The sequence below is a fragment of the Hyla sarda genome, chromosome 1 (assembly GCF_029499605.1).
Source record: "Hyla sarda isolate aHylSar1 chromosome 1, aHylSar1.hap1, whole genome shotgun sequence".
Taxonomy (NCBI): domain Eukaryota; kingdom Metazoa; phylum Chordata; class Amphibia; order Anura; family Hylidae; genus Hyla; species Hyla sarda.
Window position 1 is genome coordinate 354,752,466 of NC_079189.1, and position 25,094 is coordinate 354,777,559.

At 38.0% G+C, this 25,094-nt stretch overlaps 1 protein-coding gene across 42 annotated transcripts in view; it reads left to right on the top strand.

Annotated features, from left to right (window-relative positions):
* Positions 1–25,094, top strand: part of PTPRD (protein tyrosine phosphatase receptor type D) — a 1,959,121-nt gene that overhangs the window by 1,744,405 nt on the left and 189,622 nt on the right. For 16 of the 42 annotated variants that reach the window (XM_056521458.1, XM_056521449.1, XM_056521479.1 and 13 more), the window contains 5 exons: positions 16,522–16,710; positions 18,655–18,672; positions 20,247–20,357; positions 21,460–21,471; positions 23,867–24,136. In XM_056521458.1, the coding sequence (XP_056377433.1) occupies positions 16,522–16,710; positions 18,655–18,672; positions 20,247–20,357; positions 21,460–21,471; positions 23,867–24,136 (600 nt within the window). The remainder of the gene's footprint in view (positions 1–16,521; positions 16,711–18,654; positions 18,673–20,246; positions 20,358–21,459; positions 21,472–23,866; positions 24,137–25,094) is intronic. The other 26 variants (XM_056521544.1, XM_056521553.1, XM_056521562.1 and 23 more) reach the window with 3 other exon arrangements.

Below are 25,094 nucleotides of genomic sequence, written 5' to 3' on the forward strand. Positions count from 1 at the left end.
ATATGTCAGCCATACACACTCAGTTCTACTACACACATATGTCAGCCATACACACTCGGCTCTGCTACACACACATCTCAGCCATACAAACTCAGCACTGCTATACACAAATCTCAGCCATAGACACACTCCACTCAACTCTACTACAAGTACACATCTCAACCATACACACTCAGCTCTGCTACACACACACACACATCTCAGTCGTATACACACTCAGCGCTACTACACACCCACACACATCTCAGCCATAGACACTCAGCTCTGCTACACACACATCTCAGCCAGACACTCAGCTCTGCTACACACACAACTCAGCCATACACACTCAGCTCTGCTACACACATATCTCAGCCATATACACACTCACCTTTCCTACACACTCATCTCAGCCGTAAACACACTCAGCTTCACTACACACACAGCTGAGCCATATACACACTCAGCTATACTACACACACATCTCAGTCATACACACTTAGCACTACTGCATAGAGCTAAGTCATATGTTGCCCATGCACACATACACACACACACATACACACACCTTTAGTACATTGCTTCTGTCCTCCCCCTCACCTCCACCATGTATTTGCCAGTTATGAAGAGAGTCTGCAGGGTTGTCTGTGTAGATGGCAGACACTGCTGACACTCTCTGCCTCTCGGTCTGCTCTCCCCACTGTTAGTGAAAACATGTCTGCTGCTATCACACTGTGCTTTGCACAGTGATTGACAGGCCAGGATCATACGGCAGAGTGGTAAGCCCGCCCCCACTTCCTGTGTTCCGATTGTGCAGCACTGTTGCCACAGTTGGTTGGGATATAAAGACATTGGACAACGGCATGTACATTGTATGGGGACCCCCAGTAGACAGAACTTTTTTTCCATAAAAAAAGGTAAAATATTTAAATTATACAAATTGCAAAGTTGCCTAATTTTATATAATCTATTAAAAAATAAAAAGTAGCAGTGCCCCTTTAAGCTAGCCATACACTTTAGGTACAGAGTAAAGCCTTGTTTAACCTACAGCTATTCCTTCCGACTCCTCCATACACATGCTCACTTGTCTCGACTGTGTGCAAGTGTTCTTATTCGGTAGAAAGGAATAATGTTCTGACAGAAACCTCTGGTGGTAGCTTATGTCCTTCGATAACAGTAGAATTGGCATGTTATATTCCAAATGCCTGATCCATCTTTCCCTCAAACCTGCTGTTGGGGAGAAAGAGGACAACCCCCGACTCATTAGATAAATGTGGACCTAACTTGATGACATTAGGTGGAGGGCTGACCATCTAATGCTTATAGGTGTCATATTAAGGTGCTGGTATCAGGTAGAGACATATTGGGCAACAGAGTTCAACATGCCTCATCCTTATGTTCTCTAGGGACATAAGCCACTGGTAAAGGTGTCTGGCAGTGGCTTATTTCCCTCTCCCCTTGAGAACATACTGTATGCACACTTGGCTAAGTGTGCACATTTATGAGGTGGTTGGAAGAGGTAGCTGTTGGATGCTGCAGCCAACTTATGATCAACAATACTTCTTAGAACTAATAGTTTCCTTGACAGTTTATGTCATCCAGTGCTTATAATGTATGCTCAAGTAGTAATTACATTTCTTTCCTTCTCTGTATTACAGCATTGTATATCTAGGAAATTTATACTACTCTGATCAGTGCTAAAAATACAGCCAGTATCGCCTGCCATAATGGACTTTACTCATTTTGTACATATTTATTCATTGCCTACAGCATTGTTATACTTCACCGTGAAAGCTCTGCTGAACCAGATTGGGAAATTATACATTGAAACAGCATATATTCAACATTTGCATTTCATGGCATTCGAATAAATTTATATCTAATATATCTCCTAAACCTCTATGACCTAGAGAATCAGTAATGCCATCCTTGTATGATTATATATCTGGAAAATGTCCATACAATTTTAGTATACCTTGAGGATCTGTTATGTGCAATAGTTCTAACAAAGACACAAAAATAAAATCTACAAATTAAATTTACATGTTGTATTTATGATGTATTGGGTATATCTAAATACTATTTTACATGCATATAATGGGCACTTTTTCCAAGTTCAACTTGTAGTGCTGAAACTTATTAAAGAGTACCTGTCATCAACAAAAAACTTTTAATATGTTGTTCATAATCATTAATGAAGACATATTGTAATATATCTTCATTAAAAAATATTAATATTTATACAATTTTTTTCATTTTATACTTTTGGCCACTAGGGGTCTCTCTTCTATGCCTGGTCTGCAGGCAGCTTCCTCTGCTTTTCATAGTAAGTGTACAGCTTTTAGGACTAATGCTGAAAGGGCTCTGGTCCTTCCACAGGAAGTTCAGTTCTCTCAGCTCAGGACTCGCTCCCAGCCTGGAGCAGCACTGTGAGCTACAAGCCTGCACATGCCTCTCATATAACAGAGGCCAGTCACCTCGTCCCCTCCCCCCTGCTCTGTGTTCTCCCTGCCCCTCACCACACGTTATCTTATACATTGTATTATCTCACTGCACTCCCTGTTCTGTGCCCCCCCCCCCCCCCCATAACCAACTGAAAAACTGGGGCAGCTTTTTTGTGCTTGCAAATTTCAGCTAAGACAGAAAAATAGCACTAAATACAATATTCTGTATGTGTAATGTTATTTAATAGCTATGACCAAGTATGATTATTAATTTGCTGACCTAAAGGAGTCTCATAAACAACCCTTTTTAAATATAAAATGGTCCATTGATTAAGGGACTCCCTTCTATGCCCTAAGGAGGGAACCCCTTTTTAGTATAGTTCAGCATTTAATTTATCTTATTTTGTAGAGAGAGAAAAAATAGAAATTGGTAGAAATCCTTATTATGCACCAGTAATAAAGCTTTATCATCAAGCAGTATAGAAACTGGTGGCAAATTTTTATCTGCTTTATGAAGCATCAACTTGAAATCTAGGTCACATTTTACTGCTATAAAATGATAATGCTCTCTTAGGAACTGAGATTAACATAGAGATGTGTTCTGTGGATTCACTTAAATTTAGGGAGTCAGGAGTAAAGCATTCATTAGATAGTGTAGTCATCTTATGTATTGTATGCATTTCATTACTCACACATACTGTATGCTTTATGGTAGTTTACTTAGGTTTTGTCCCCACCTCATAATTGTGTTTCCCTATGTTTCTTAGAAATCTTGTGAATCCAAACAATACCGAAACAATATAACTAGAAATTGCAATGTTCATTTTAGAAATATTACATTGACCTTTTCTATCAGGATGAGAATACCTTATCTTTTGTGGTCTATGGTTTTGCTTTGTCAAAGGTCAAGAGTCAGCTTCTCAAAATCATTGTGCTTATAGCCATTTCAAGCAGCTGTCTGCGGCAAACATTTTGCCAATTTCTAGACAGGTGATGTGTTCAGTACTGAAATCAAAAGGTCTTCAGAAAGATGAAAGAAAAATCTTTGCTCTTTCTAGAAAAGAGCCAAGAAGAAATACAGAGAGATAGCTGCAAAGCATGTATAAAAGAAGATAAATAAACCTATTTATGCTATAGATATTACAGTATAATGTGTAAGAAAAGTACTTTATATTTTATTACATTACTAGGTAGACTCGGTAACTAACATAGCAATTATCACCAATGCCAAAGATGCAGAATTCAGTCTTTAGCTGGAATATATTTTTTCACTGGTTCATTTTTGTGGTAGGCCAGTGTAAGGATTTTGTAATCCAATACAATAGATGTCATATCTAACAACTATTAAGTATAATTATGGTAGATTTCAGGCTTTACCTTAAGTAATCTGTCAAAAACATGGGGGGGGATTTGTCAAAGCCTGTGGAGAGGAAAACTTGCCCAGTTGCCCATAGCAACCAATCAGATTGCTTCTTTCATTTTTAGGAAGGCCTGTGAAAAAATCTGTGCTCTCTCCTGTCTGATAATACTCCTCTGTACTCTCTCCTGTCTGATAGCACTCCTCTGTGCTCTCTCTGGTCTGATAGCACTCATCTGTGCTCTCTCCTGTCTGATAGGACTCATCTGTGCTCTCTCCTGTCTGATAGTACTCCTCTGTGCTCTCTCCTGTCTGATAGTACTCCTCTGTGCTCTCTCCTGTCTGATAGCACTCCTCTGTGCTCTCTCCTGTCTGATAGCACTCCTCTGTGCTCTCTCTGGTCTGATAGCACTCATCTGTGCTCTCTCCTGTCTGATAGGACTCATCTGTGCTCTCTCCTGTCTGATAGTACTCCTCTGTGCTCTCTCCTGTCTGATAGTACTCCTCTGTGCTCTCTCCTGTCTGATAGTACTCCTCTGTGCTCTCTCTGGTCTGATAGCACTCATCTGTGCTCTCTCCTGTCTGATAGGACTCCTCTGTGCTCTCTCTGGTCTGATAGCACTCATCTGTGCTCTCTCCTGTCTGATAGGACTCCTCTGTGCTCTCTCTTGTCTGATAGGACTCATCTGTCTGATCTGGCTGGTGCAAGGATTTTTGCCACCATAAGCAAAACCAAATTCCCCCATTTGTGAACAAAACCACTATACAATGAATGAACAACACTGCCATTGCAAAACAGAACAATATCTCCATGCCGTGACTAAATAACACCAATATACCAGAACAGAACAATACTGCCATACAGTGACTGAAAAACATCACCATACCAGAACAATATCACCGTACCGTAACTGAATAACAACACCATACCAGAACAGAACAATACCCCCATACCGTGACTAAATAACACTGCCATACCAGAACAATACTGACATACCGTGACTGAATAACAATGCCATACAGTGACTGAATAAGAATGCCATACCAGAACACAACAATACCGCCATACCCTGACTAACTTCCAGCATGCTTAATTGCAGTTTTAGCTGGAGGCACCATGGGAAACACTGGTGTATGTGTGTGTGTGTATATATATATATATATGTATATAATCAACGTTTCCCAACCAGAGTGCCTCCAGCTGTTGCAAAACTACAGCTCCCAGCATGTCCAATTGCAGTTTTGCAACAGCTGGAGGCACCATAGGAAACACTGGTGTATATACCAGCTGTTGCAAAACTGCTATTGGGCATGCTGGGAGTTGTAGTTTTGCAACAGCTGGAGGCACCCTGGTTGGGGAATGCTGACATATGTCTATACACACCAGTGTTTCTCGGGGTGCCTCCAGCTGTTGAAAAAATACAACTCCCAGCATGCCCAATTGCAGTTGTGAAACAGCTGGAGGCACCCTGGGAATATATATATATATATATATATATATATATATACACACACATTTAATTCTCCGCCCAACCCCTCATGCTTGGCCGTGACACTGAGGCACTTACAGGGAGCTGTCTTCAGTGGCAAGACCCCTGTATGCGGCGCTGTGGTCGTCGGTGCTTCTTTGATCCACGAGAGTGTCCCGGGTGATGTTCGGGCCTTGCGCGCAGTAATGGGACAGGAGGCGACGGCCAGGTGTTTGCGTGCGCCGACACAGTAGCGTGTGCTGGGCAATGTCCACGAGTGCTGGCGGGGGAGGTTTGATTGGGTCATTGGTGGAGGCTTGGGCCTTGCAGCTTGCGCACAGTAGAGGAGTGGAGGGAGTGGTGGGCCGGTGTCCTGTTAACACAATAGCGGGAGATACCATAACTTTATTGCAGTGAAGAGCAGCGCCCCCATCGAGAGGGCGCTCTAGATAGCTGCCTATCCTGCCTATAGGTGGCACCGGCCCTGTTTGCAGAGATGGCACGGTACCACGTTTTCTGCATTTAGTGAGGTAGAAAAGAATTCCCATGCGTCAGAATATCAGACACAGCCACCATACTGTGCCCCTTCACTGATCTCACCAATCAGCACTCAACAATATTCAAACGCTCTAGAGAAAATGAATGGAATACTGTTCCATTTGTCTGGGGGACAATTGTCCTTTCTTCGGATTGGTAAGAATCCCAGTGGTCAGACCCTATAAACAAATTTTTATACCTTATGCTGTGTATAAGGGATAATGTTGCATCTTAGAATAACCCTTTCAAACTCTATTTTTAATATTAAAATGTACATTGACTGTATACCTTGTATAAACTGTGCCTAGTAAGTGCACTGTGTTTTCATCATAAAAATATTACTAGAAATGGCTTCATACATTGCCATGTAAATGTTGCCAAGACCTTACATTCAACTAATTAATACATTTTTGTTAATGGGAACCAGTAACTATTTCCTTCCACCCTTTCATTTACAGGGATGAAATAATGAACAGTTGCACAGCAATGAAATATTGAACAATTTCCAAAAGTAACTGATTGCTGAACTCACCATGAGAACTGACTATTAGTATTATTCAACTGGGAAACACAATCTGACTTGGTGCTGTAGGCTTCAGGCTTTTTCCAGTCAGTCACGGCAAGCTAAAAGCTTTTTATCTATGGTTGCTATTTTCCAGTGATGTGCCAAGTGTAGACACAGACTTGAGATTGTTAGCAGGTTTTTCAAAACTTGGATGGTGTGTGTGAACAACAAAAAGCGAGAGTAAAAAAAAGATGACATCACCGCTTTGGCGTGCAGTGGAGAACTGGTATCCGTGATACAGTGCATGACTGCTCTCTGAATAGACAATACAAGAAAGAATACCCTGCATCATTAGGACAAGGTTTTCTTTAGCTCATAGCATTCTGCTTTTGTATGAGATGGAACTTCTGGCTGTGTCACAGCCTCATATTAATAATTTCTACTGAACTGACATGTACATCACATGTGCTGTGGTGAATCTCTTATAGCAGAACCAATGTAGCTTTTAGGTGATATTGTTGAAACATTTTTTAACGCCTCAGTGACATCAAGCGTACAGGTAGGCCTTAACGCACCAGGGTGTACCTGTACGCCGTGAAGCCTTAAAGGTGTACTTCACTGATTTTTTTTTTTTTAAATCAACTTGTGCTAGAAAGTTAAACAGATTTGTAAATTACTTCTATTTAAAAATCTTAACTCCTCCAGTACTTATCAGCTGTTGTATGATCCAGAGGAAGTTCTTTTCTTATTGAATTTCCTTTCTGTTTGACCATAGTGCTCTCTGCTGACACCTCTGTCCATTTTAGGAACTGTCCAGAGTAGGAGCAAATCCCCATAGCAAACCTATCCTGTTCCAGACAGTTCCTAAAATGGACAAAGATGTTGGCATAGAGGGCTGTGGTCAGACTGAAAAGAAATTCATAAAGAAAAGAACTTCCTGTGGAGCATACAGCAGCTGATTGTACTGGAATAGAAGTAGAAGTAATAGAAATAGAAGTCATTTACAAATCTGTTTAACTTTCAGGCACCAGTTGATTTACATTTTTTTTTCCAAGGGAGCACCCCTTTTAAGTAACTTTGAAGGGAGCACAGGAGCTGTGCTCACTTCATAGCTGTGAGTGTTGGCTACTTTCAGTAGCCAGACACTCAATGTTAATGACGAGAAGTGGTGCTCCCAATGCTGCCCATCAATGGTGATCATGGCGTCTAAAGTGTAAAATAGAGATGAGCGAAACGAACTTGAGGAACCCGAATTCGTTACGAATTTCATGAAAAATTTGATTTGCAACAAATGCGAATATCGCCGTGATTCTATCGCACGAATCGCTTCATTAAACTCCATTTTACAGCGTTCCAGGCTATTGTACAGCTAAGATGGCGGATCCACATGTGAGTACATGGGGCAGGGGATTATGGGAGGACGGGAAACAGCGGCAGAATGAAGGTAGGCAGGCTGACCCTGAACCACATGTGAGATGCAGCCTATCAGTGTTCACTGACCCCTGTGATGTCACAGCCCCTATATAATCGGCGGCCATCTTGCCTCTCTTAATTTCATCTATGCACTCAGATGGAGAGGACGGGACTGCGTGTGTGTGAATAGCTCATACCACAGCGTTACACTGCAACTGCTAGTCACATCAGCATTGGGGAAAGGCAGGAGGGCAGAGTGCTGTGCTGTTACTCTGAGAAGGATCATTGATAGCTAAACCTCCTATTCACGTTATTGAGCATTGCAGCAGAGAGGGGCAGATAGCTGTCAGCTGCCTCATACAGATCAACAAGCTGCCTGAACTTTCTGAAGCATCTTATCTCCTCATTTTTCAGCTCTATTGAGTTTTTTTTCTCCACAAATCTTCTGCTGCTCAGAATTTTGTGACAGAGTGCAATTTAGGGTTTAATCCCTGGATTTTTTTTTTGGTGGTGCTGCACTGTTGGGTCCTGCTGCTGTTCAGAAATAAGTCATATTAGTGTGGACTTTAGTGCCTTTTTACCATTCTTCACCTTTTTTTCTGTCTCTGTGCTAAATTCAGTGTTATACCACACGTTATACACCTGCCGGTGTATTAAAGAAAAACATTTTTTTCCTGAGTACAAATACGCTTTTTCAGTGGCCTTATTGCAAAGGGCCTACATACAAGCAAATAGCGTACCATATACCACCTTTTTTTCTGTCTCTGTGCTAAATTCAGTGTTATACCACACATTATACACCTGCCGGTGTATTAAAGAAATCTTTTTTTTCCTGAGTACAAATACGCTTAACAGTGGCCTTATCATTGCAAAGGGCATACATACAAGCAAATAGTGTACCATATACTACCTTTTTTTTCTGTCTCTGTGCTAAATTCAGTGTTATACCACACGTTATATACCTGCCGGTGTATTAAAGAAAAACATTTTTTTCCTAAGTAAAAATACGCTTAACAGTGGCCTTATCATTGCAAAGGGCCTACATACAAGCAAATAGTGTACCATATACTACCTTTTTTTCTGTCTCTGTGCTAAATTAAGCGTCATACCACACGTTATACACCTGCCAGTGTATTAAAGACATTTTTTTTCGCGTACAAATACGCTTTTTCAGTGGCATTATCATTGCAAAGGGCCTACATACAAGCAAATACCGTTCCATATACCACCTTTTTTTCTGTCTCTGTGCTAAATTAAGTGTTATACCACACGTTATACACCTGCCGGTGTATTAAAGAAAAAAAAGGTTTTCCTGCGTAATAATACGCTTAACAGTGGTCTTATCATTGCAAAGGGCCTAAATACAAGCAAATAGCGTACCATATACTACCTTTTTTTCTGTCTCTGTGCTAAATTAAGTGTTATACCACACGTTATACACCTGCCGGTGTATTAAAGAAAAAAAAGGTTTTCCTGCGTAATAATACGCTTAACAGTGGTCTTATCATTGCAAAGGGCCTAAATACAAGCAAATAGCGTACCATATACTACCTTTTTTTCTGTCTCTGTGCTAAATTCAGTGTTATACCACACGTTATACACCTGCCGGTGTATTAAAGAAAAAAAAGGTTTTCCTGCGTAATAATACGCTTAACAGTGGTCTTATCATTGCAAAGGGCCTAAATACAAGCAAATAGCGTACCATATACTACCTTTTTTTCTGTCTCTGTGCTAAATTCAGTGTTATACCACACGTTATACACCTGCCGATGTATTAAAGAAAATACATTTTTTCTTGAGTAAAAATACGCTTAACAGTGGCCTTATCATTGCAAAGGACCTAAATACAAGCAAATAGCGTACCATATACTACCTTTTTTTCTGTCTCTGTGCTAAATTAAGTGTTATACCACACGTTATATACCTGCCGGTGTATTAAAGAAAAAAAAGGTTTCCCTGCGTAAAAATACGCTTAACAGTGGCCTTATCATTGCAAAGGGCCTACATACAAGCAAATAGCGTACTATTTAGTACCTGTATTTCTATTTTATACCACACGTTATACACCTGCCGGTGTATTAAAGAAAGAAAATGTTTTCCTGTGTAAAAATACGCTTTTTCAGTGGCCTTATCATTGCAAAGGGCCTAAATTCAAGCAAATAGTGTACCATATACCACCTTTTTTTCTGTCTCTGTGCTAAATTGTTATACCACATGTTATACACCTGCCAGTGTATTAAAGAAAAGAAAGGTTTTCCTGTATAAAAATACGCTTAACAGTGGCCTTATCATTGCAAAGGGCCTACATACAAGCAAATAGCGTACTATTTAGTACCTGTATTTCTGTTTTATACCACACGTTATACACCTGCCGGTGTATTAAAGAAAGAAAAGGTTTTCCTGCGTAAAAATACGCTTTTTCAGTGGCCTTATCATTGCAAAGGGCCTAAATTCAAGCAAATAGCATACCATATACCACCTTTTTTTCTGTCTCTGTGATAAATTAAGTGTTATACCACACGTTATACACCTGCCGGTGTATTAAAGAAAAAAATAATTTTTTCCTGCGTACAAATATGCTTAACAGTACACTCATCATTGCAAAGGGCATACGTACAACCAAGTAGTGTACTATTTAGTACCTGTATTTCTGTCTCGGTGCTAAATTCAGTGCTATTCCACACATTAGTATACACTGGCTGGTGTATACAACAAAAAAATAGTTTTTTCTGCGTATAAATACTCTTAACAGTCTGCTCATCATTGCAAAGGGCATACATACAATAAAGGAGTGTACTATTTAGTAACTGTTATTCTGTCTAGGGCCTATATACTTTGAAAGGACAGCCGTAAGTAATCGCCTGCTGCTGTTCTATACCCTCATAAACACACTAAGTATGTCAGGCAGGGAAGTGCCAGGACGTGCACAGAGAAGGGGCAGAGGCCTACTTATGTCAGGCAGAGTTGGCAGCAGACTTGGGGCGAGTGGCAGCAGGAGTCGCAGCAATAGGCCTGAGCTCCCGTTAACACCCAGCGGTCGCGTCGTCGACCCATCTCTCCTCGTCAATTGGTTTGCACACTCATCTCCATCATCACAAGCGACATCCGACAACCCCAGTCAAGAGTCGGTGGGTTCCTCAGACACAACCCTCAGTTGGCATGGCCCGGGAGCAGTCCCTGTAATCCCATTGCCTTTGTCCTATGCTGTTCCCTCTCCCAAACAAGTATCTCATGCTTTGGGTTCAGCTCCACTATTTAGCGAGGACGATGTAATAGAGGACAGTCAGCATCTAATGGGCAGCTAAGAATGTGAGGAGACATGCGTCCCTTGCTCCGCAAGGAGGCCAAGTAGTGATGCGGAGAGTGACGTGGGAGGCGGTGTTTCAATTATTCAGGGTCCTGAGGCAGACACTGTTGTGGAACACGAGGAGGACATCAGTGACGTGCACACATCTTTTGATGATGATGAAGCCGATCGCAATTGTGAGCCGGGTGCAGAAGCCGGGGCTTCATCATCATCAGGAGAAGAGATTTGCTCTTTGTCTATGAGGCAGCAAGGCGGTATATCTGTATATACTTGTGGTGTTCAGCAGTCGGGAAGTTACAAGTTTGGAACTCACTGGGTTAACCCCAGGGGGGTGGTTTCCACTCACCTGTTCCATTACCTATCCGTGATATATTCCTTTCCCTTCTGCTTCCCACCATGCATCTGATGAAAGGTCACATGACCTGAAACGCGTCATGCTCAACGCTCACTCCTGGGATTTTAATCATCTGTCTTATTGAAGTCTCTCCATGTTCATGCTTTTATGTGACAAAAATAAAGGTGAAGTTTCTTATCCGCTGGCATCCACTTGCTTTCTTGTAAACTTGGAGGACTCTTTTGCCGTGCGGTGACCGGGTGAGCTGACAATCCACTACTTTTGCTGCTAATTTACAAATCTGTTTAACTTTCTGGCACCAGTTGATTTAAAATAAAAATAAAATGTGTCCACCGGAGTACCCCTTTAACTTTTTTTTAAACTTTTTTTTGCAGTGTTATAGCCCGATACAGGAGGCAGGTGAGGACCCTCCTTGTGTATGCCAGAACAGCCTACTGAGCTAACCGGCAGTACTTTACTTTCATTTTAGATGCAGTGATCAACTTTGAATGCTGTGTCTAAAGGGTTAATATCACGCACCACCGCGATCAGTGCCGCGCGCTATTAGCTATGGGTGCCAGCTGTTAGAAGCCGGGCCCGACCCGCTATGATGTGGGGCCATGCCGTTGCCCCTCGTTATAGAAAGGGAGCGGACTCAGGGCGTACAGGTACGCCCTGCTTCCTTAAGGGGTTAAAAAGTAGTTGAGGGTTTCTGAAGAAGATCCAAAGAGATGAGGTTTATTTAAACAACTATCTTACAACTAACCAAACGACTTTGATCGCCAACATCCTGGATCTCCATTGAACAAACTTTCTGAGGAGATTAAAAGATGTGGCTTTTTTGTTTTGGGTCATCAGAACATATGCTGAATAATAGGCCAACTTAAGAAAGAAAAAAAAAACTACTGGAAGAAGAAACAGGAAATAGTATAAAGAGGAATTCTGCAAACATGTGAGTATATTTTCTGGCCCTTGATGTGTGTTTCTTAAAGCCAGGACATTGGCTTTAAGTTCTTTTCAATAACCATATTGAAAGTGTATCAGTCAAATCCCACAAAAAATAAAATAATAATGTTACTCTGTACCTAATCCTGATGTACATCTATTTTTATGCCTCTATCACCTATTATAAAAAATACCTCTTTTTTATTAGCTTACAGTGTTAGAAATCTTCTAAGGGAAATGGTTCTGGTCCCTCCCTTGTGCTTGTGTCTTCTCATGCAGCCTTGTCCATGAGTCTTCTCTTGTCCATGACTCATGGACAAGCCTGATGCTGCTGCAGGACTGGTTAGTGTTGCAGTATGTGTGGGGACTCCTAGTGGTGGGATTTTCAGGAGCTGTTTTTTTTAATTAAGTATTCAAAAAAAATGGATACAACCTCATTACAAAAGGTCTTTAATTTTCATCAGTAACAACATAAAACATTTTTATGGATCTGAAAGTGCCTATTGAAGGTTTTTAGGTCAATGCACTCTCAGATGAGAACTGCTTCCTCTACTAGGGAACCAGAAATGTAACCAGAACAATCGTATCATTTTTATTGTCTAATACTAAAAGCATAACAAAAACAATGCACTAATTTACCATTACTAACACATGCAAACAGATGCTATAGCATGGTTGGGATCTGTTACATCGTATTTTAGTGTTGGTAAATTGGTCTTTTCAGTACTCTATACATAACTTATCACATACAATATAGAATCCAAGACAATATATTTTAGAAGCGAGCAGGATGTATTTCACTGAGCACTTACATTGTATTGTCTTTTCCAAGAAACCTCTACAAACACTAGATATATCTCAATAATAGTAGGGTTTTCTACTATTATCCTTAGGTTCCATTGGAGAGATGCAAGGGAAAAACAAAATTTATACTATTACACTGCCTGTCACTAAGATTACAACATTTTAGCTATCTGAAGTGTAAGCCAATGTTATTATAAACTATACTTGATCAATACATTCTGAAGAAGAAAATAACAGCTATGTGCAATGCATGTGGGTACCAATGAAGGTAATAAAGGGTCATTTATTACTGTCATACATGTACGTTGCAGAGGTAAAATACAGACTAAAGTATAAATAATGTTGCTTTCTGACTACTGTAGTTGAAACATCATGTAGACCATATCAGGTACAGCCGACTTAGTATGAAACACTTGTACAGTATATGACAGCAGGGGCTGGGCCTCGTAATACAGTCTCTTACAATAACACACTGGGCTTGTTTACTTAATCATAGACTTTGTTCATTTCAAACTCTCAAAAGCTCTGACGATTGTGTAAATGTAGCTTCAACACCATAGAGAGCGGAATGGAGAAAATGGGCAAAAAGAATTCAAACCAAGCAGAATGGTTATGTCAATAGAATATCAAAATATAAAGGGGCTGGAACCTTATCCAAGTAAGAAATATAAAATATCTACATACACTTATTAAACTCGGGACCACCAAGTAGAGGGTAAAACATACTTATGTAAAGACCATGTATGTGCCAAACTGTGAACACCAATATGTACACATGCGTTTTCAAAATAATATCTATATCTCAATTAAAAACACAAAATTGGTAAAATACATATAAAAATATGGCAAAACTACAATACAGAGAAGGTTACATTGATAGCAAGTATGCATGCTCGGGACCACTAGGAAGAGGGTAAAACATACTTATGTAAAGACCATGCATGTGCCAAACTGTGAACACCAATATAAAGTACACATTGCGTTTTCAAAATAATATCTATATCTTAATTAAAAACACAAAATTGGTAAAACACATATAAAGATTATTTATTTAGCTGTTCTCCTTTAAAACTTTTTTTTTTTTTTAAATAACCTAATGGTGCTAATCCTTTTCTAGGGATAGGCCATAAATATTTAATATGTGGGTGTGACACCTGAGACCCTAGTCGATCAGCTGTTTGGCAGATCTGTGGTTCCTGAATGTATACAGTGAGGGAAGCAGAAAGGCCTGGCCTTTGTTCATTGTGTAGTGGCCTTGCTGGGACCTAATGTAGAGAATCAAGCACTCCCCAAATGTTTACCCTTTCATTTGGAATAAATAATCATCTTCTTCATGAACATTGGCTTACCTTGGATTTTGTACATTTTGAACTTTGACATTAACCAGTACCAGCATAGTCACTTTGACAGTGCCAGCATATGCACTTTTCACATCTTCCAGAAGCAGCACCACTGCCTACAGTACATGTACAACACTTGTGTTAGGGTGTATTAACACTACTTTTCCGGCTGCCGGACCAGCGCAGAATCTCATTCATTTAAATGCGCAGAACGGAGTCAGATAGTGACTCCGGTCAGCTCATTTTTGCCCTCTATCCGGTTTTGTGGTATGCCGCGGTCTTCAGTCTGGATGTGGGCCAAAAATTGGCCAACTGGAGTCACTATCTGACTCTGGTCAGAGCATTTAAATGAATAAGATTCGGCACTGGTCCTTTTTTTCCCAATTCTTGACCTCCCTTAAATTCTAAGGCAACATTGTTTATGGAGATAAAATATCTATGTTATGAGATAATCATTCCAGTTACAAATTATATTCTCCAATCCTTTTTTTGTTTGATACTGGATTTCATTGCCATATACCTGACAGTAGTACTGGAAATGCGCCACAGCTGTCAAATGAAAGCAGCTATGGCTATTTAAGTCTGCTATATTGTGATGTTTCTCATGAAAAATTAATGAATACTATTTACAAAGATTAAAGAGGATGGATGGAATTTAATTACCTTTTAAGTGAAATAACTGATGGAATTTCTTTCCATACATTAGTAAGCGCAAGTTTAAATAGTATATCATCATATGAATGCACACATGAACCAACACTCATGTATTGAGTAGACAGAAAACAAGCCTCAGTGACCAGAAGAACCTTTCTGGTAAGCTATAACCCTTAGTTACTTTAAACAAATATATGAAGTTCTCCAACAATGTTGATAGGTGTTTGGAACAAAAAAAATGAACATTCACTAAGCTTTTGTTTTCTACTGCCTCGGAATGCAATGGGCGGGAAGATAGTAAAAGATGTCTCCACATATACCTTCTTGTCTGCACTTAAATCAAAGTGCATCAAAGCAGTCTTATATTATTGCTTTCCACTGGGAAAAATAACTCAACAGAGGCATCCACTATCATGGGATTACACTGGTGACATTAGGCCACTAGCACAAGGATGTCAAGGCTGAACATAGCTTTTTCAACGTCTCTTCCAAAGTGACTGGATGACTAGACACTAAAGATGGTCAAACACATAATATAGCTGTCAGCTGGATTCTTTTTCAGCCAACAGCTTTTTTTTTTTTTTAGATGTTTTTAGCTTTTTAATTCCCCCAATGCACATGCACATTTCGTGCACGAAGCATGTATGGTCCCCCAGAAAACAAAAATAGTTGGCAGTTGAGAACCATCTGCCAATCCTCCTCTCCCCCAGCAGTTGGTGTTGGGACAGTACCATACACATTTAGGCTGTTTTAGACAGACCCCCACTGGATATGAGCAATGATCTCCTACATCAGTGCTTGTTTACTGTGCCTTTTGCATAACTCTTTATCAGGTAGCCAAGGCCACATGAATGATCACTGGATTGTTTGTGCCACCCTTTACTTCTGATATTTGTTAACTGCAGATGCCCTATCAAAACCCTGCAATCAGCCGATTGCTCGTTCATTGACCAATTGCTGGGCCTATTGCACAGACTGATTGTCGACAAGCTCTTCGACGGATAATTGATCCTACAAAAGTCAGCGGGCGCTGCCAAAACACGTTATGTGTGTAACTAACTTTACTTTATTGATAGTATCTAAGATATCTGCTGATTTGGTGTAATTTATTTAATAGAAAAATGTAGTACACATCATAGACATTACTTTAATCAATTTACCATCAATAAAAGGGATTATACTATATAAAATCCAATAACAAAGGAATCTATGCAATAGTTATATGCAGGTATAACCATCCACTGAGTCATTAAATAAACTTTAATTCTGTATGCACACAGCAATCTGAAAGATAAATACAAAATAAAATGATTTCCCTGCATTTATAATTAATTTGTTATTACTACTACTACTGCAAGTTAATTTGTCAAGCAATGTCACATATTATGTATTCTGGATGCATTTCTAACCTTTATTATAATTATTATTTACAGAGGATCAAATTCCCCGTGGTTTTCCATCTATTGACATGGGCCCCCAATTAAAAGTGGTGGAGCGTACACGAACAGCCACTATGTTATGTGCAGCCAGTGGAAACCCAGACCCTGAAATAACTTGGTTTAAAGACTACCTACCGGTCGACACAAGCAACAGTAATGGACGCATAAAACAGCTACGATCAGGTAAGGTGTCAGAGATGCTAACCCCAAAAAAACTTTTTTTTCTCTCTCTCACTTTATTTTTGCTTTAATTATAGGTAAAGGCTTTTCTTCCTACTTCCTTTCTTTCGTCTAATTTGGCGTGTTTTCATGTCTCCGATGTAGTCATTGCCTATTCCAAAGTTTATTTGTGTGTGGGTGTGTGTGTTCCTCAGCCTGTGTTTACTCTTCATTCCCCACTGCTGTGACTGTACTTCAATATCTTTCATTTATTTTATCGCTTTAATGCGCTACTTGAAAGATCCATTCCTCTATCTTATATTTCTTTTTTCTTTTTGGCTTTTTACTTTCATTTCAACAACCCTACTTCAACATTGTAGTACAATCAGAAATTAGAAGAAGTATATATGGCTTTTTCCTGTAATCAGACCAGTCAACCAACTAACTTGGTTTTACTCCTGTATTCATCTAAAATATCCAAACCACAAAAATCTATTTGGTTTAGTTAGGTGGATTAATATTGCACTAGAAATAACAAGTGAGTCCACTAATCCAAGTTCAAATGACAGTTACTAACATAAGAAAAAAAAAGACTTTCTTGTCCCATATTTGTCCTTATCGAACACATTGATTTTTCAAACTCATAAGGCTCCTTTGCTTTTATGGTCCATTTAAAAAAAAAAAAAAAAAAAAACTTTGAAAAGCCCTCATGCATCACACATGCATTGGCATTGTTAGTGCAGTATTTGTTGCAAAATCCTCAAATATACAAAATTTCTTAACAGTGTCACAAGAATGAAAATCTTAAAAGAAACAACACAAGCTAAACCAGTTGTAAAGATCTTAATATTCTTCCTGATTACTAACGAACATTTGCCTAAAGCCAATGAAAAAAAATGACAACACACAATGTAGTGTCACCAAAAAATACTTATAAACAATGTGTGTGAATCCAGTTTACGGGCAACTTTTTACTGTTGAACAAAGGTGGCAGTACTATTATGACTTTGCTGACAACCTTTACAGTAATGAATACTCAAAAATTTTATTTCTCAACAAATATAATGATTTATTATAGTCTTATAAAAGAACCAGCACAAACCATGAAAGATTCTTATTTTTCAAATTGCCTGGCTTACCGAACCGTTCTGTGCTGTTTAACCCGTCTTGTTTAGTGCCTACCTGATTGTTGTCGGCAGGACCTGTGTATAGTGTAAAGTCTAAATTATTCATAAAATGTAATATCGTAGATTTATAGATCTTTAAAAGTGACAATAGATACAGAATATAATCATTTTTTTATGCTGTTTTTCTTCTCTCCGTATTTAATTCTACAGAATCCATTGGTAAGTGCTTAGACCTCCAGCGCACTTCTCCCCTCACAAGTTTCCATACTTAGACCAGTCCTAGTATTCTCAATACTGTTAAAATGCATGGCATGCATTTTACTATGCCAGCTAGTGTAGTCACGAGACCTCTGTAGTGGCGCACACACCTTCACAAAATTATTGTTGTTGTAGCTAACCTAGTCAACACCTATACTTAAGGATTTATCCTGTAGCTTCACTGACCCTTAAGTAGATGTTGTACTTTGACCTGTACCACAGTGTTTGTCATTGAATGCCCTTCACAGAGCTTTTAGATCAAGATGAGCATTACTCCCTAAACATCTGATTGATAAAACACAAACAACTTCTCAAATGTTTTAAAGATACAAATTCTAAGAATTCCCCCTTCTAATTGATATGTCTGTACTAGTTAGTGGAGTTCAGTGCCATTTTGGGTCCTTGGCTCTTTATTGTACAGTGCACTAGCACGTAGGACCTAATACCTTTATTCAGTATATTCCTGTTATCCTTTTCTATTTTGTAAATCTGATTTGATTCTTCTTCCAAATCCTAAGCCTCCTTCTTCTGGTACTAATGATTCTTCTTTCTAATCTTATTTGCATTCATATTATCCACCCAGGTGGTACACCAATAAGAGGTAAGACTAAGAACTAAGAGTCACAGAATGATCTTATTCATTCTTTTTTTATTATTTATTTTTTTGTATTTCCATTACACTTGTATCTGTTCTTTATCATTTAAAAATACAATTTTATTTTTATATTATTTTACTACTTGATCATGTGTCTTATTCATCTATTTTATTTTATTTAATAAACAATTTTAGTTTGTGATATGCTTCAAAGAAAGCATATCAAGGTCTTTTGGCCAAAGCCCAGTCACAGCTTTCCATGTGTCCCTCTTTTTTTTTCTTCTTTTTCTTCTTCTTATTCTTCTTTTTTTTTTTTTTTTTTTTTTTTTTGTCCGATTGATTGGAGAGAAAAAAAAAACATTTTTTTCTTCCTTAGCTGTTCATGTTCTGGACCTATGCCACTTGGTCTAGGGAACAGTTGAAGACATGCAGATGGCAACCAGGAGTCGACTTTTTGATCTTATATTTCAGAAATGATTTTGGTTTTGGTCTTGTAACTGTTCTTCTATTTTTTTCTTCTATTTTTCAAAATTTTTCTTCTTGTAGCAAAATTTTAAGTAAACTTGACATTTTCCTCTTGCAAATTCACATACTGTAATTGTTCCTCCCCCTTACTGAAATTTTCTTGAATTTCTTCATTGACTTTTTGGATCATCGGTTCCCAGGCACTGGAAACTTCAGGTTTATAACATTCTATTTTAGCGATATGTTTATAATAATGTTTTTTTTTTTTATATTCTGACTGTTTACAACTCTTCTTGTTTTTTTTTTTTGTTTTTTTTTCTTGGCTTTTGTGACACCACACTGCTAATCCCACCTGTGGATTTTGATGGGTGTCTTAGGGGCCTACTGTGGACCTCAAGCAGTGATTGGTTGGCTTCTTCTGGTCTTGGCAGTAGCCATTGTTTTAAATATTTTATTTTCTAATTCAACTGCTCTTTGTTTTCCAGCATACATTTCTTATCTTGTAAGTTGTATCAAACTGTCTTTCTTTAGAACCTGCATGTCTTAAACAAAGATGTGTCTCTTGAATTAAATAAAATACATTTTTATTGATATAGAAAAGTAATGGGAAAAATATTTTTGCATTTTTACTTTTTGTGCCATGCAGCATTTTTGTTCTTGCTGCTCAATTTGGCTTTCCAAAAATGCAAACTGTTTTGGCTTTCCAAAATTTTAAACTTTCTAAACTCATTCACAATTTGCTAATTAAACATATTTACAAAAAGATATTCAATTGAGCAATGACAAAATATACAATATTTTGTTATATTTCAAAGCCATACTTCCTTGAAGCAGTTTCACTCATTTCCATTTTAATTAAATTTTAACAATTTATTTACATTAAATTAGATTCTTGTTGTATATGTGTTTTGTTTTCTTATGTAAAAAGTAACAACTGATGAACTGAAATGTTTATTTTACAATTGCATTGCTTTTATCTGTAGTAGCAAGAATCGACGTTGATTGGACCTTCCTATTCAAAGTTTTTTGTGTTACTTATGGCAAATTGGAGACATATAGAATTAGAAGGACATTACCTAACTCTTTGTTTGGCTGTATATTTTATATCTAAACAGGTGCACTACAAATTGAGCAGAGTGAAGAAGCTGACCAGGGAAAATATGAGTGTGTTGCCACCAACAGTGCTGGGACACGGTATTCAGCTCCGGCAAATCTATATGTAAGAGGTAGGAATGACAAACCCCTGGTGTCTACATTCAGTGGGCATTTGGGCTATTATTTTCAGGATGTTCACAGTTACTGTTACCACAATAGAAAAGTGGACAACATCTGACTCAATAATTGTGGGGAAAAAAAATAAGTAGGTCATTACCTGAGGGTTGTAAGTATTTTTTAATTTTTCCTTTTTTGGTTTCTTGCAATTAGTTGCGTGCATTGCATTTATTTTTGAGGTGCTGTAATTTTTTGGAAAAGCAAAATGTGTCTACTCCTTTATATATTATTAATACTGAATTTATAGTTTCATGTTCTCCTGAATTGCAGATGACATTGAAAGCAACACGATGGATACAAATACTGATATTGCTTTAGCGTTTGTAGTGGATAACCCTCTAACCTTAAACAGCATTATGAAAATAATTGTATTTTCATCACACTTATTCTACTACTCTTCTTCTTTCTTTGTATTTTTGTTTTATTAATTTTACATACTTAATGGTAAATGTTATCCCATCCACTACAGTAATGAACTGACTATTCTATAAATAAATAGCACTTTCTAAAAATTGATAAATTATGATAAAACAGATGACTGTGTAGAATGGTCACTGCAAATCATTAAAAATAATCAAAAATGTATTTTGATGTTTCACTAATGGTTTGTGCTACTTATCTTTCTTATGTAACTATATATACTGACCAAAACCTAAAGTAGATGAAAAATAGGAAATGAAAGGTAGTACCCTACAGTCAGCTCATTCCTGTAGTGTTAACAGTTTTAGGAACATACCTAGCTAAAAACAAGTATATTCTTAAACTATTAAAGTTTAATGTCTTACTCAAAAAAATAAGTTGACTTACAGCAACAGAGAGGTCTCTTGCCGAAACAAATCTTCAATTAAAAAAATAAAATAAAATAATTGGCTAGCTATTGTTTCTAAGCTGAAAAAATGCTAACGTATATTGAAGATTAGGGAGGTGTAACAAGTAAAAGATGTTCAAAAAGCAGTTGAAAGCCTTTATATGGCCTTTTTACTCTCTCTGTGTTTCCCTTGTTTTTCTCCTTTCCTCATTTCATTGTGTTCTGCATCAAACCCCTACATCCCTCAGAGCTGCGAGAAGGTTGGTGTGTTTTTTACTTTTTACCCACCTTACAAAAATAATAATTCAACAATAACAAAGAATACAAATGAAATGAATGTAGCTGCATTGTGATTTTTTTTTTTTTACACTTTTTTTTACCTTAAGTTCAGTGTAAATATTTGGCATTGGATGCTCCAGCTTGGCTTCTTATGCTTGCAGTAGTCTAATTTTGATGCATGCGAGAATGATCTTGAGTGCATGGCAACCTTGGGTATGTAAATTTTTCTTTTGTTTATTAACTGCCTGCCTATACTACTGGTTTGTTATGCACAGTAATAATAGATGGCATATGACATATCGGTTGGGCATGGGAACGCTCTGCATTGTGACATCTAATTTTGAACTATACTAGAACTGTATCTATGCATGAGTAGATATTGCTTGTCTTTTAAATAGATATGTGTGAGCTCCTTCTTTCTACACTCCTGCCTGCCATACCTTCCGCTAGACCATTAAACAATTGCCTCTTCAATTATTCACTCAAAGGTTTACTTTATTGTGGCACATATTATTTGTAACTGGGATATGACCTCATGGCACCTTACATGGTTGTTTCATAACAAAGCAGAATTGAGCATTAATGCTCTAACATTGTGTTTATTTCTACATTGTTCTGACCTAACACCTGCTCCATTTTGTAGTTTTTTACCAAGGCTTATGGCAGAGCAAAAAAATATTCTAATGCATATATAGTCTTTTGGAATTATCAGAATATGATTCCAATCATGTTGCTGCCAACAGAAACTGATCATAATATCTAACATATAATAACATATAATTTCTTACTGGTTAACTGTGATCTCTGTATCAAGCTTGGATCGTTCTACTTTGTCATTAGATAATTTTATTTTAGTGCACTCTGTTTCTCATTACAATGTGGCTCTGAATGAGATGTTGTGCATCCATAGCTAGAGTGCCTGAGGTATACTGTCCCAAGCTTTAAATTATTATCAAACACATGGTAGAAGCACAATTGGCCAACATATCTCATTGGCATGATCTGTATTCCTGTGTGCTGGTGACTTTGGGGAGATCTCCACTAAAATATAAGCAAAAAAAAAAAGCACAAGGCTATACATTTAAGGGGTACTCTGGTGCTAAAAATCTTATCCCCAATCAAAAGGATAGGGGATAAGTTGTTAGATCGTGGGGATCCCGCCGCTGGGTCCCCGCGATCTAACAACTTATCCCCTATCCTTTTGATAGGGGATAAGATGTTTAGTGCCGGAGTACCCTTTTAAAATTATACTCTATTCTAAATATATATTTAACAGTAACAAATATAGACCATTTACAAATATGTGCCATGGTGATTGGATTGAACATTGATATACTTTGATTTCACAATGGTGGAGTTGGATAGTTGAAGCAGGAATATTTGTCTCTTTTTTGCTTGCTAGTATAGGTTCTGCAAATGCTTGTTTAAAATACAATTAACCTCCTAGTTGACACCCTTATTTACATACAAGAAATCTCTCTTACTATTAATCCAGTAGCTGTTGCTTTACTTAGAACCTGTATGTAACTAAACTGTGAATGTTCCCCTGCCATACTCCTCTTTTCAGCACACTCACAGCCATAGTGACATTTTAACAACTTCAGCCTAATCTATACTTTCCCCTTGTGTTCTCCTCCTTAATTTCAAAATCCCAACTTTTAGTTGTCCATAAACCTCTACGTCCCCTTTTACTGTTTCAGTGCAGATATACAGGATCTACAGACAGACAGAAAAAAAATCATACATTTATTTTTTTACATAATTTTTATAAACTCCCAAAGCATGGTTGCCTAGACCTCAGTCATTTGCTTGCATGCATGACCCAGTCCAGTACGTGAACTGGCCTTGTCTTGTTACTATAATGATAAGTTGTTCTCTATATTTTGGTATCCGTTTTAGTACTGTATGTAAGATCTGTAGGTTGCATTCACTCTGGAGTCTGAAAGTGAGTCATGTTACTTTCAGTACATTGTAGATGTGCACTAGGACTGTGATGTGACAATGTGGCCAGTCACATAAAATCACATCAACTGTAGTCAATCAGCACTTGAGACTGTGTAACATGAGCATGCTGGCAATCCACCAGTTCTTTTATTGAATATGTATGTATATAGAAAGTAAAAAAAATATACATATGTATTTGCATGGTGTTTGTGTTTTGTTCAGTAGTTGGTAAATTGTTGGGGTCTGATAGGTGTAAGTAAATGTATGTTATATGTTTTGAATAAAATTTAGCATTTAGCAAATTCAATGTGTACAATGTCATACAAATAGTTTTCTTCAAATGTGTTTTTGTAATGTGCATGTCATCAGAATAATATATAGTTTCTCCATTGGTTGTGTTATACTTATTTTATCCTTCTTTATTTTGTTCAGTTCGGCGAATTGCTCCAAGGTTTTCTATTCCTCCCACAAATCATGAGATTATGCCTGGTGGAAGTGTCAATATTACTTGCGTTGCTGTAGGGTCCCCAATGCCCTATGTAAAATGGATGCTTGGTGCTGAAGATTTAACTCCTGAGGATGATATGCCAATTGGCAGAAATGTACTGGAGCTTACCGATGTCAGGCAGTCTGCAAATTATACATGTGTTGCAATGTCTACTCTTGGTGTTATAGAAGCAATAGCACAGATAACTGTTAAAGGTAGGGAGCTTTTCTAGTTTCTACACACTCTTAAAAGTATGATTTGATTTTGATATATTGTATACTTATGCTTTGTTTACACACCGTTTTTTAGCTTAATTTTAAGATTTAACCAGCTGAAAAATTGACTAAAGAAAAAGTGGCTGGAAAATCTGTGTGTATTTGTATAAGATACGGCACTCTCTATAAGAGCGTGGGTGCCCGGTTAGGGTCCCAAACTTTTTGCAATCAAAGAAATAATAACATAGCAAACCACTTGCAGTGAATGGAAAAATTGGTTTTATTGTAGCAATCCAAAAACAATGTGACGTTTCGGTCAAATATGACCTTCCTCAACAATATAATATCAGTATGCAATATATACAACAGACCGTCCATGTGTTATTATGATAGTCAAAAACACAGAGCAGAACAGGGTTTAAGGGCATAATATCATAATGAGGACATAGATAAATCATGGTAAAATTAGTATGGCTATTTAGTAATGCCGGATAATAAACCGTATTAGGACATATGAAGGTGAAAAACATATCTGCCAATCAAGTTTCTGCAGACTAATAGAATACATATTTTTTAAGCAAATCCTGAGGAATATTCTACCAAACTATGGTTGCACACAAAGATAATGGACATTGCGCCAAACAGAGGTGGGTCAATTGATGAGAAACATTGCAGGGCAATATATTTGGACAAATGGTACAGCAACAGAAGACATATGCAGGGCAGAGAGAGGAAAAGAAAGGACATAACTAGATGAATCAATCTATTATCTGCTGAAGGACATGGTGATTAGGTGGTAGGCGACCGTAGTCGCATGTGGCTGAGAGAGTAGTAAAAGCGGAGGCATAAATGGGGATGCCGGAACTCACTTCCGGTCCAGGAAGCCGGAAGTGATGTCAAAAGGTATAATTATATGGAGAAGTACAGAGGAAAGTGCAGAAAAAATTTATAAATAGTG